This window comes from Galeopterus variegatus, unplaced genomic scaffold, assembly GCF_000696425.1.
Source record: "Galeopterus variegatus unplaced genomic scaffold, G_variegatus-3.0.2 Scaffold406, whole genome shotgun sequence".
Classification (NCBI taxonomy): domain Eukaryota; kingdom Metazoa; phylum Chordata; class Mammalia; order Dermoptera; family Cynocephalidae; genus Galeopterus; species Galeopterus variegatus.
In genome coordinates this window covers 213,744-226,795 of record NW_007726517.1, presented here as the reverse complement: position 1 = coordinate 226,795, position 13,052 = coordinate 213,744, and the positions used below count along the sequence as shown (strand labels likewise).

Genomic DNA, 13,052 nt, shown 5'->3' with positions numbered 1-13,052 from the left:
TGTTAACACTTTATTGGAGCTGGCTAAATTGGTGAGAACAAAGAAGTGAGAACGAAATGTATAGTTAAATAAAGAGAAATTGTTATATTCAGGAACACCTTGCTGGGTTTAGTTTGCCATCTTACAATATATGATAACTACCTCTGATATACTGAATGTAATTTTCTCTTTAAAATATGACACTTTTTCTTGCTATAATATTTATGCCTCTCGTTGAATGATAGTTGACTATGAAACACACTTTTTTTCTATTTTCTTTTTGTTAGGTGAAGGGGAAGAGGACCCTGGGAGAAAATATTGCTGATAATGGAGGTCTTCGGGAAGCATTTAGGGTATGCACTGTAACTTTCACTGGGGATTTAAAAATTAAGGTGTAAAACACCATATGGGTGTACTTGAATTTATACCACAGACATGTTCTTGAGGGTTAGATATTATGGAATTTCTGCTAGTAGAATTGTATTTCCCCATTGACTCTATTATATAAATAGAGCTGCATTTCTTTCTTTTCTCTTTTTGTAGTGTATAGTCACCCTAAAGAATAATATTTGTTATTAAGAATTATGTATTTAAAAGATAGCTTTCAGAAAATACGTTTATAATCATATCAAAGCATGCTACAGAAATCTCCTTGGGGCTAGGTTGATATGAATTTTCCTTTAGTATAGTTCTCTCTGTCGCCCTTCTTATAATTTTTCTCTTAAAACACCAAACTTCTAAATGATGGCCAGAGGCTAGTGGTTCTCATATACTGAGCCAGGTAAGAGTCCATCATAACATTTTCATCATCCCCTGGGCCATGGTTAAACAAGAAACATAAGGATAATATGGAAAGATTTTCATAAAGCTAAAATGCATTCAATTTAAAGACCAGGCTGTTAGTCTGAGGTTATAGCCTTCCTATATTCCAGTTAGTTTATACTTTATTTTATAAAATGATGGTGATAGAAGATGACAGTTTCCCCTCTTACTTGGCAAAATAAAAAAAAATTGGGATATGTTGACCCCAAGATTTATTGCCATAGGGGCCCTGCCATTGTGTTAGATTTGTTTGTCCTCTGGTAGGAATAGAAAGAACAGCTTTCTAAAAAGAGTTATTTAACATTTGAATACTTTGGCCCAGCTACTTTGGTATCTTTTAAGTGTAAGGCCTTTTTGCAGATGCATCTGCCTTAGTGTTAAGCAATAGAACATAGATTTACATTTCCGGGTGTTTGCTTTTTTAGAGGAAAACTTGACATGATGTGTTTTGCATGTGGTAGGAATATATATTTAATTATTTAATATCTCTGTGCTGGATGAGAAAAGAGAAAAGCAATCATTGCAGAGGCTCATCTATTCTGCTTCTCTCACTAGGCTTACAGGAAATGGATAAATGACAGAAGGCAGGGAGTTGAGGAGCCTCTCCTACCAGGCATCACATTCACCAACAACCAGCTCTTCTTTCTGAGTTATGCTCATGTGAGTAGACCGAGGAAGAGGCATCAAGGGTAAAGTGTGAGCCTTTAACTTGCTCCCACATCAAAGGTTTGGAACAAAAGTTTGATGGTACGACTTTAATTTTAGCCAAAATTTTATCTTGCTGATGATTTTCAGGATAAATTTTTACCTTCTATGAGACATAATCAATTAACTGATTGAATCAAGGTTTGTTGATATTTTTTTATCAAGTGGTTTACCAGTCCTATGGTAACTCACTGGATAGTTCTTCCATATACAGTGTCTTGACTTCTTTTTTTTTTTTTCCTTTTTGTCTTTTTTACTGACCGGCAACGGGATTGCAACCCTCGGTGTCGCGCCCGCACTGCGCTCAGCCAGTGAGCGGGAACCGGTCTCCACATGGGATCCGAACCCTCGGCGGGAGGGCCTCCGCGCTCCCAAGCGGTGCACTCTCCAGTGCGCCACCGGGCCGGCCCACAGTATCTTGACTTCTGAATGTATTAGATACTATTTGTAACCATTTCTAGTAACTCCTTCTTTGGCTTTCATGGCCCTTCCCTTTTCTTCATTTCTCCTCCTTTGCTTCATTTGCTGCTTTTATCCCACCCCTCTCAACCTGTGGGGGACCCTCAGGGCTATGTCCCCAACTGTCAAATGGATATGCAAAAACTACTAGGGCTGAAAAAACAAGAAAGGCAAGGAAAGTCATGTCACTCTTTTGTGAGTTTAATATGTTCTTGAAGCAGAAATTGAAAGGAAGGTGTGAACTAAATATGACACAATTCTGAGTTGGAGTCTCTGGCTAATGAGGCAAGTTCCAATTCTGTGTCATTAGTTATTGTGCTGGTGTATGTCACGACCACATAGGCAACATTTTCAAGGAATTAAGGGATGGGTCAATAAAAGTTCTTTTTTTTTTTTTTGACTTGTAAAGGGATCGCATTCCTTGGCACGGTGTCGTCCGCACCACACTCAGCCAGTGAGCGAACCAGCCATCTCTATATAGGATCCGAACCCGCAGCCTCAGTGCTACCAGTGCTGCACTCTCCCGAGTGAGCCATGGGGCTGGCTCCATCAATAAAAGTTATAATGCATGTGTTTTAGTCCATTTTGTGTTGCTATAACAGAAATACCTGAGACTGGGTAATTCATAAGGAAAAGAGATTTATTTGGCGTATGATTCTAGGACAGCTGCATCTGGCACGGGCCTCAGGCTGCTTCCACTCATGGCAGAAAGTGGCAGGCAGCTGGCAGGTACAAGCAGATCACATGGCGACAGGAAGCAAGAGAGAGGAAATGAGAGGGAGAGAGAAGGTGCCAGAAGCAACAAGCTCTCACGGGAACTAATCGAGCAAGAACTCACTCATTACATTGGAGATCAAATTTCCACATGAGTTTTGGAGGGGACAACACATCCAAACTCCATCAGTATGGCTTCACAGTGGGCAAATGTGTGTGTACATGCTCAAAGCTAGACAAAAGTTTTCACCAGTCCAACCTGTTGTTCCTGTGTCTTGGCATTTGCTTCTCAGTAAGCTCATTCATTCCCAAGTCTTCTTCAGTTGACTCTAGATAAAGGATTCTCACCTGTCTGTGGTCTTTTATTCTTGAAGCTGACATGACAACACTAAATAAACTATCATTTATCAACCTGATATCAACAAAACTGTAGTCATCAACAAAATGACTTTTCTTTTGAGTTTTCCTATTTCTATCAATAAACTCCCAGTCTTTGGGTCTTTCTTGTTGAAAGCTTGGATCCTTAGGTCTTATTTGATTTATCTATCCTCATTCATGACAAGTGTCCCCAAAGCTAGACATTTCATTCTTTTTTTTTTTTTTCCTTTTTGTCCTTTTCCGTGTCCGGCAACGGATCGCAACCCTCAGTGTCGCCCCCGTACCGGACCAGGACTGGCAACGGGATCGCAACCCTTGGTGCTGCTCCCGTGCCTCGCTCAGCCAGTGAGCGGGAACCGGTCTGTATGTGGGATCCGAACCCTCAGAGGGAGCGCCACCGCGCTTCCCAAGCGGCGCACCATAGCAGTGTTTTAGGCCGTTCAGGCTGCTGTAACAAAGTACTATGACTGGGTGGCTTATAAACAACAGAAGTTTATTTCTCACAGTTCTGGAGGCTGGAAATCCAAGATCAAGGTGCCAGCAGTGTTGGGTTCTGGTGAGGACCCTCTTCTGGGTTGCAGACTACCAACTTCTCGCTGTGTCTTCACGTGGCAGAAGGAGCTAGCTTGTTCTCTGGCCTCTTCTTATGAGGGCACTAATCCCATTCCTGATGGCTCTACCCTAATGACCTAATTACCTCTTAAAGACCCTTCCTCCTAATACTATCACATTGGGATTAAGGTTTCAACAGATGAATTTTGGGGACACAAACATTTAGCCCAGAACATCCCAATTATGCTATCTCATCATCTTAGGCTAAACCTTGATACCTTCTACTCTGGATTATTCCAGCAGCTTTATGGCATATTTTCTTGACTTCAGCATCTTTCAGCACTGTTTACATGTCACTGAAATACCACTTTTATTTCCTTACTGGCCTTCTGAAAGTACAGTGTCTCCCAATGCTTAACACACTGAGGCCACACACCTTGATCTGGCTTTCAAAGTTCTCAGTATGGTTCAACTTTACCCAACCCACTTTAATTTCTCACAGCTCCATTGGATGAGAAAAACTAAACCTTAGCCAGGCAGGTATCCTCACTTCCACCCCATGATGTCATGCCTGTTACTCTCTCTGTGGCTTTGCTGCATTTTAAAAAAAAATTTATTTATTTATTAATATTTTTTTACATTCTAAGATGTTGTGGAGCAGTTGTGGGGGCGGGGAGAGGGGAAGGAGGAGGGAAATAGGGTGGGAGGAGTCGGAAGGAGCGGGGGCTTGGTTGAGGCCCATGGTACCCCCTCATTCAGGCAGGGGAGACAGGGGGTTTCCAGCAGCAATTTGGTGATCATCGCTGGGCTGGATGCAGATGTTGAGGGGGGCATGGCTGAGGTTCTTGGCCCCTCCACTGCCCCAGCTCAGGAGCCCAGGGTGCTTCCTGCAGCAGCTTGATGGTTGTCGCCGGTTGGCTTTGCGTCTGATTCTCCTTCTATAAAGTAACCCCCTTCCCATTCTTCCTAGGAAGAATATTGATTATTTAATCCCACCTTCCTCCTAGGGATCCAGGTTGAGTTCCACCTTCTGCACATTTTCCACATGTTCTTCCCCAAGGACTCCAGTCTCATTATTTTCCTTTATCTCCAATTCCTTTTATACTTACCTTCATTACCATGAAGTACTTAATTGCTCCCAAAATGTTTAAGACTTTTAGTTTTATCTCCACAGCTAATCTTATGGATCCTTATGCTTCTTATGTATCTCCATAGCACCCAGCAAAGATAGTGGTTATATTGAAGACACTTGATATTTTTAGATCAATTGCTAAAAAGGATAAGACTAACACAGTTAAAGTAAGACTTCTTTTTGGGTCAGTACTGGGTCAGATAATTGAAATAAACACACAAAAAATAGTTAGAACTTTCTAGAGTTGGGGTTGGCAAGCTAGGGCCAAATATGGCCTGCTGCCTGTATTCGTACAAATGTTTTATTGGAAAACGGCCATACTCTTTCATTTATTCATTGTCTGTGGGCTGGTTTGTGCTATAGTGGCAGAGCTGAGTAGTTGAAACAGAGACCTTATGGTCTTCAAAGCCTAAAATGTATACTATCTGTCTCTTACGGAAGTTTGCTGACCGCTGCTCTCAAGGACAAAGTATACCTCCTAGTCCACGCTATCTCTTTGTAGATGAAATAAGCTAATTTATAGTGATGTTACAGTCATAATTTTGAAATGTCTCTAAATATAATACCAAACCATATCTGATTTATTTTAAGCTAAAGAGATTTAGGGGGAAAGTAGAAAGCTATTTTATATCACTAATGAGAAATATATCTTGGAGCTTTTCCCACTGGCAGAATGAGGAGATTTTCAATCTTTTGCACATTAGAGTAAGTCTCCTTATAGGGAGTTAAGTTATTTTCCCTCCTGGGTAGGTACTAGGAAAACAATAACAACCATAATGTGTTTTCAGAAGTCTCTTAAATGATGTATGAAGCAAAGAAAATACTATATAATAATGTAAGAGTATGAGAAGAAAGAACACAAGAAGAAATTAGGTAAATTTGAATGTCAGAAGCAACTTCACATTAGCAAGCTTCTGAGGAAATTAAGGAATAACATTACAAAAACATCCTCAAAGTCATATTTACAATGGCAATGACTGATGGTTTGTCTTCATCACATGCAATAGCATCATATCACTTTTCCTGCTTCCTAAATCCCTGTAGTTGCTGTGACCTGTCAATATTTTTCTCAGATATTCTTGTCATCCTTCTACTTCTTTCCATTCCATTTCTGCTTATTTAGTAAACATTCAATGAAAAACTTCCTGGCACCTATAAATAATCTTCTAACTAGTCTCTACTTTTCTCCTCCTTTATCTATACCCTTGCCAGATAAATCTTTTAAAAATATGGATTTTATCATTTTCCTGCTCAAGAACAATGTTTAAATATAGTTTAAATACTTTGGCCTGTTTTTCAGGACCTCAGAAATCTGGCCCCATCCTCTTTCTCCCCTGGTCGCCCACTGCTGCCTTTTATATACCACATATTCCAGCTGATCTGAGTGTCTTGATTTTTTTCCCCTACTTAAACATGTCTTTGCTCCTATTTTCCCCTGCACTTAGAGTGTTTCTCCCCATATTCATGTGTCCTAGTTCTATTCATACTTCAAGACATACTTCAGGTCAGGATTAAATAGGTTATGCTACAGAAAGAAGCACACAATGAAAGTTTATTTCTTGTTCATGCTCCATGTCCAACATGGGTCAGCAGTGGGGCTCTGCCTGTACTGCAAGGACCTGGGTTTTGGAGTCTTTATTTCAACATGTGCTTCTGTGGTCACCACAGGTGTGGGAAAGAAATATGAGGAAATGTACACTGCCCCTTAATGTAAATCTTAAATCGTTCTTAAAGCTTTTAAAACTTCCATCAGGTTTTAAAAGTTTCTGCCAGGAAGTGACATACATCACTTCTGCTTGCATTTCATTGGCCAGAGCAAGTCATACAGCCATGCCTAACTTCAAAGGAGATGGAGAAGTGTACTCCTGTCCCAGGCCAGGACTAGGGGGACTGGCAAACAAGGCACTCGGGGTGGGGGGCGAAATACTAACTTCTCATGACCATACTCAACAATGGTTGGCTGATTCATTTAATTGATTCCAATGAGTATGGTTAAATTTGATAAGGGTTATTTCAAACATTTAAATTAATTGAATGAATATGTTGGTTAATTCCTGGGCACATATACAGTTCTCTTGATTTAAAGCATTTGTCTGGAAATCTTCCTAATTTAGTCAAATTGTGGAATTATTCATATTGATAAAACCTTCTTCTCTGGGGATTAGAATAATAGATGTTACTACTGATGAAGATTTTATCTTATCTACCAAAAATCTGTCATCCATTGATTCTAAAATTATTCTTCAGTATAATTTGGAACAGTTCAGACAGTAGAAAACATGTAATTGGGATGGAAGTGTATTCATTGGGATGCTTTTCTCTTCTAGGTGAGGTGCAATTCCTACAGACCAGAAGCTGCCCGAGAGCAAGTCCAAATTGGTGCTCACAGCCCCCCTCAGTTTAGGTAAATGGGCAAATGGGTAACACAAGTTTTTAACTGGGTGACTCCCCACTTCCCCCACCAAGTCATCCCAGGGCTTTACTAGATAGGTGATCTGAACAAAAGTCTGTATTGTGAATTGTGTGATCTCCATTGTGCAGACAAATCTGGCCAGACAGAAAGTACACATCTTTTATTTCATTAGTAGTAAGCTGGTTTAGTCAGCATTCTCTCTACTAAATTTCTGCTGGTGGGCACTTGTTCCCACCTCTAGTCTAGCACCTCATCAGGAGATCCCTGAGATTATACAAGACTCCAAACCGTAGCTTTCATATTCAATCTTATTTATTATCTTCTAGTTTTTGAAAGGCAGCAATCCACAGGTTCCATGAGCAGTATAGGTGCTCAGTAAATCAGAATATTTGATTTATCCAACCACCTACTTTTTTCGTCTGGAACAAAAAACAGTCTTTTATGTCTTAGGAAAGGATGAGATCTGATGTACTCTGCCTTAAAACACCTAGAGCTCTGGTTTATTTTGTGTTAAAGAAGATCCTGTTTAATACCTCTTGTTCTTTCACACCATCAGCAAACACGCATGAATGAATGCCCACTTCCTGAATTGCTCTGAACACAAAGGAGGATATATGGTGATAGTTAGCAATTATAATTCATATCTAGAGTCAGAGACTCTACATTTTGACTTTCAGTTTGAATTATGTTTTGAAACAATTGCTTATACATGAGGGGAAAGGGATTATGAATTACAATCTTATTTAATTGTCAGAATGTATAAAATATTAAGTGAAAATAGAACTAAGGTTATTATTATTTTCCCTGTACGAGGTTCTATAATTTGAGAGAAATTTTCTATAGCAAGGGATATATAAGTATAATGAGAAATCCAATAAACCGTAATAATTTATGTTTATTTATTCTTTTCTTAGGACATATTGTATCTGGATATCTTTATATTTAATGTTTAAGTGGATCTATTAGCATATTGCAGGAAAGTCATCTAAAACTTCTATATTTTAAAGTCTTATTCCGAAGAACTTGCCTTAGAAATGCTTCAGAAATTGACTATAAATTACCCACTAGCATAAAAATCTAATCACTGTGTTGGAAATTCTTCCCCACTGGGCTAAACTGTCATGAAGGCTGACAGTCTGTAATGGACCAGAATGTGTTCCCACTGACAAAAGGTGCAGATGAAACCACACAGTAGATTAATTACTCAACAGATAAGTTTTGAGAAACTAATTTCCTTTTACTAACTAGTTGCTTGTAATGTTGGATTTTAGCAGACAATTTACAGAGTATGCTTACTAATTATCAGCTATATTCTATCTTTAACACTTGCCTAGGGTGAATCACACCATGAAATATGCATCCCTACTCATATATCACAACTAAAACTCAAGAGGTTATGAAGATTTTCTGGATACAGGCCATTACGTCCATTCAAATGCCTGTAGGTAACAAAATCATTAGGGAAGAAATAGTCAGTAACTGAGAATGCTGAGTCTCTAGTCAACCCTTTGAACATGGAGTTGAGTAAGAAATAGAGAAAGGGGGAATTTTTCTTTTGCCTGGCTTGTTACTGATGTCTGTGGTAACTATAGATTTTGAGTTCAGGGGAAATCACACAATGGAAATACCACTTCCAAAAGGCAGTTACAGTCAAAACGATGAGTAGGAATCCGCAGTTTTACTGCCGTCAGGTACTTGCAAGAACACCTTTTGGAGCTAACTCCAGTGAAAAATTATTTATCCGTAACAATTATATATCATTCATTAATTGATTGGTGCATTAACTAAATTCTAAGTAAATATGAGCCTCCAAACCTAATAGGAATTTAGGCAAAGTGTTTTTATAGATTGAACAAATTCTTTAAAAATAGTCGGAAATGCAAAAACATGGATGATGTCTTGCAGACATTATATTGAGTGAAGCGAGTCAGACTAGAGAGTACATGTTGTGGATTACATTCATGTGAAGTTCAAAAACAGGCAAAACTATGCCAACAGAGGTCAGAATAGTAGTTATCTTCGGAGGTATTATTGGTAGGGGACGTGAGGGGGCCTTCTGGGTGCTGGAAATATCCTATATCTTGGTCTGCGTGGTAGTAACATGGGCATATACACACGACAAAACTGATGAGTTCTACGTTTAAAATTCGTGCACTGTGTCAGTCATACTTTCCATAAAAAGTTAAACTTTAAAAAAGTTAGAAAAACGAAGTATTGGGGATGATATCAGTTTTATAGGAATTTGAAGACTGTTGGAAGAGTAATGGGAACATTTTCCTGGCATTCAGGAGATGTTGGTTCTAGTCTCGGCTCTGTTAATTTCTTTGGAAATTTACTTAACCATTTTGGGCTTTAGTTGTTTCCCCTGTAAACAGATTAAATGAATGTCAGCATCCGTTCTAGCAATATACTACTACAGTTTTATCCAGAACCTGTTGATGTATAAGAATTAAACATGTGCTTTGACATATGTTTTTTCAGGGTGAATGGTGCAATTAGTAACTTTGAAGAATTCCAGAAAGCTTTTAACTGTCCACCCAATTCCACGATGAACAGAGGCATGGACTCCTGCCGACTCTGGTAGCTGGGCCGCTGGTTTATGCCATCCTGAGAGAGCTGCATGGTGCCAGCTGAGGCTGCACTGAGCATGCATCACCCACTGCTTTAGGCCTAGATTACCCCAAGGACTTTTGTTTTTAATGCGTTTTCATTATTTGGGTAGGCAATCTGCTTGGATCTAAATAGTATCTGATCAAAGTTATAAGGCTTAACCAAAGATTATTCAGCCTTAAACCCGATGCTCACTTTTGTTACCTGTAGTTGAATTTGACCCTCTTGGGTACTGAAAACAAACAAGGAAAAAGTCTCTGACACCTTTTACTACTTCCCATGTACCCCAACAACAACAACAACAATGAAGTAAATGCAGACAAATTTAGATTTTCTTTCCAGTTTCTAAATAAAGAACTCAAACTCAAAAGAAAAAATGTAGGGCTTAAAAAATGGAATACAAGAAATGAACCAAGTATGTTTCTTTAGAAAACGAAATCAACAAAGATAAATCCCTAGGCTACTTTTGTTAAAGCACTGTCTGCTGAATTATTGCTATTGTCCATTTTAGTGTGTCAGCCACAGCTAAGTGGTACATACTGTTTCAATCTATAGCTTTGCAGGGGTGCTAAGTAAAATGTATCCGTAAAAAAGTTCAGTCTATTAAACTTGTAAACCTTAATGATGAAGACATGTGCATAGATACCTGGGAGGTCTTGCTGCTCTGTCCAATGCAGAGCTAGATTTTTATAGACAGTCATTGAACAGCATTTCTTAACTCTAAGGTAGTTAAATTCGAAATAAGTTGAATCTCTATTTTTAAATTTTTGATGAAGTTCTTGCCTTTCGCCTTGGAGTCTGTTGGAATGATAACGTGCCTGACAGCTTGCATCTGATGCAGCTGATTGCCCTGTTCAAGTCAGCATGAAAAAAGCTGGCAGAAAAGGCTACTAGGTAAAGGATTTAAGTTTATCAAATAGAAACAAAAGGATCTTTAAGTCCCAGAAGAAGTAAAAACTCCTAGTCACACAACAGCAGGGAAACTAGGAGATGAAGTCTCCAAAATTTTATCTAGTCTGTATGAACCTCAGTGATTATCTGCTGGATACTTTTCTTTAGCCTAGTTTCTGTTTGTTGCATTACCCTCATTATGTGTGCATTCTTCTGGTTCTGAAAATAGCAGGCATTGAGAAAAGGATTTTTTGATTCCCCATTAGGACTGTATGTGCCAAGGAACAAAAACCACATTGAGGAGGGAGCAACGTGCCCTTCCATTTCGGCCTAGTTAATATTACCTCTCTTTTTAAAAAAATCTTTTTTGAAAAGTTCTTGATTGAAGACATTTCGGAATATATTGATTCAATTTAAAATTCCCTGCATAGTCCAAAGAAAGATGATTTTTACTCTTCAAGTCTTCTAGAGTCTAAGAAAGAGCAGTACCGAACTATGCTTTCGATCCTTAGATCATTATCCTTTTAAGTGAACTCCTCTGTCCCTTATTAGTGTGTGTGCATGTAGGATAAAATTGTGATGGCATTAAAGTGATCACCTAGCATTTCCAGTTTCTTAAAATAGGCACTCCCACCCCCTTCATATTATGCGTTGTACATGAGGTGCTGGCTTAAGTGGGCCAATAAGAAAATTTCAAAAGCAAAATGATAAATTCAGACTAACCACAGGAGGCCATTTTGCATTCCTGTGATTTGTCATCCCTTTTAAAAAAATATAAGTGTCTGCTACGTCCTTTTGTAACCATGGGAACTTCTGAAGGGAGAAAGACGGAGGGGCATCATCATGAGGAAAACAATTACACCGCATTAGTCAGAAGACAGTGATTTTCCCCTTGACTTCCTCCTCTCTAGATGGGTAAACTCCTGAAGGGCAGCTACCTTTTCCTCCTCTTAACCATGGCTTAATGTGACCTAAGTTTCTATTTCTAAAGATAAGCATTATTAGGTTAGGGGTGCTGGAAATGTATGTGCCTTGTCTCTGGAGTAAGCATTCTGATTTGGTTTAGACATATAAGATACTTTTTGTTTTATTCCTGTACTTCGGCATTTTAAATCAGCTGAGGTTTGTCATGCTTATATGAATACTGTTTTTCTTCTATATTTCTTTTTTAAAGTCCAAATAAACACATTCCTGCAGGTCAGAGAAAGTGTTTGATAAAAGAGTAGAATTATAACTTTGGGAATGGAAATCATTAAACTACTTGTTGGTTTAGGAAGACTGGTTGATAATCAGTTGGGGCCCTCACAGTTTCTAGATGACAAGGTTACCTTGTTCTGATTAACTTTACTTGATTTAACTCAGTTATACCAAAAGTTATAGATAGGATGGCCATTATTACAACACCCCCCTGACTCCAAAGCAGCAATACCAAATCGTTGCTACTAGCTAGAGCAATTTTCTAGAAGGATTGAATTTCCTAATATGTGCTTGTGTTTAACTCTTCAAACTGCAGTCTTGTATAGTCTTGTCCCTTCTCTTGAAACAAATCGCTAGAAGAAACAGATACCAAGGGGTAGAGGGAGGAAGGTAAAATACAGATGGAAGGGAAGGAAAAAAAGTAAGGAGATGCTGGCCTAAGGATGTGGCTCTGAAGAGAAGACAGGATTTTGGCAATCCTTGCTAAGCACATCCACTGGAGTAGAGCCATAAAGTTTTACAAAAATAATTATGGCAAATTAAAAGGAAATTAGATATTGAATCTCAGACTGGGGCTGCCATAACACATTTCTGTGATTCATATACCAGATGTTCTGCCAGTGAACTATTATCTGGGCATTTTTTGTGTGTGAAATTCTCCTGGAGTAGTTCAGAATTTTCTGAATATGAAGTGGTCTTGTTTGGGCTCATCACCATTGCCCAAGATTTGTTGCGCTTTTCACCAAGTTCTCAGCATTGGCCTCCTTTTTCCATTTTTTTTCCCATTATGACTAATTCAAGCTCAGGATTTATAAATTATCCTGAAGTTTATTTAGTGCCTTGCCTCAATACAGCTTAAAGCATAGCACATAAATTTCATCTTATTTAGCCCTGGAGCATCATTAAGAAGCATCTAGGAACTGTGGCTTGCTAGACAGGTTATGCTCATGCCAGAGAAGCGAAGATGCTTGAAATCTCTTGTCAAGAATCCCAGAGTCAGGAACGGCAGAGTCTTTGTACTTTGGGCTATTGACTTTTGGATTAACCTTCATCCCTTAAATCACTCCATTTCTAAATGCATTTATTCAATCCATGTTAATATAATCACTTAGCATTTAGTAGGCTTCTTCCTTGATATTTTTAAAATAATGCCTCAGTTGCATATTAAATTATGGAAGAAGATATGATTGTTTTATTCAA

General features: G+C 38.7%; 1 protein-coding gene across 2 annotated transcripts in view; it reads left to right on the top strand.

Annotated features, from left to right (window-relative positions):
- Positions 1-9,889, top strand: part of PHEX (phosphate regulating endopeptidase homolog, X-linked) — a 216,318-nt gene extending 206,429 nt beyond the window's left edge. Inside the window, exons 19-22 of one of the 2 annotated variants that reach the window (XM_008568394.1) lie at positions 267-332; positions 1,357-1,461; positions 7,069-7,145; positions 9,636-9,889. In XM_008568394.1, the coding sequence (XP_008566616.1) occupies positions 267-332; positions 1,357-1,461; positions 7,069-7,145; positions 9,636-9,738 (351 nt within the window). In that variant the 3' untranslated portion in view covers positions 9,739-9,889. The remainder of the gene's footprint in view (positions 1-266; positions 333-1,356; positions 1,462-7,068; positions 7,146-9,635) is intronic. The other variant, XM_008568395.1, reaches the window with a different exon arrangement.
- The last annotated feature ends 3,163 nt before the right edge of the window (positions 9,890-13,052 follow it).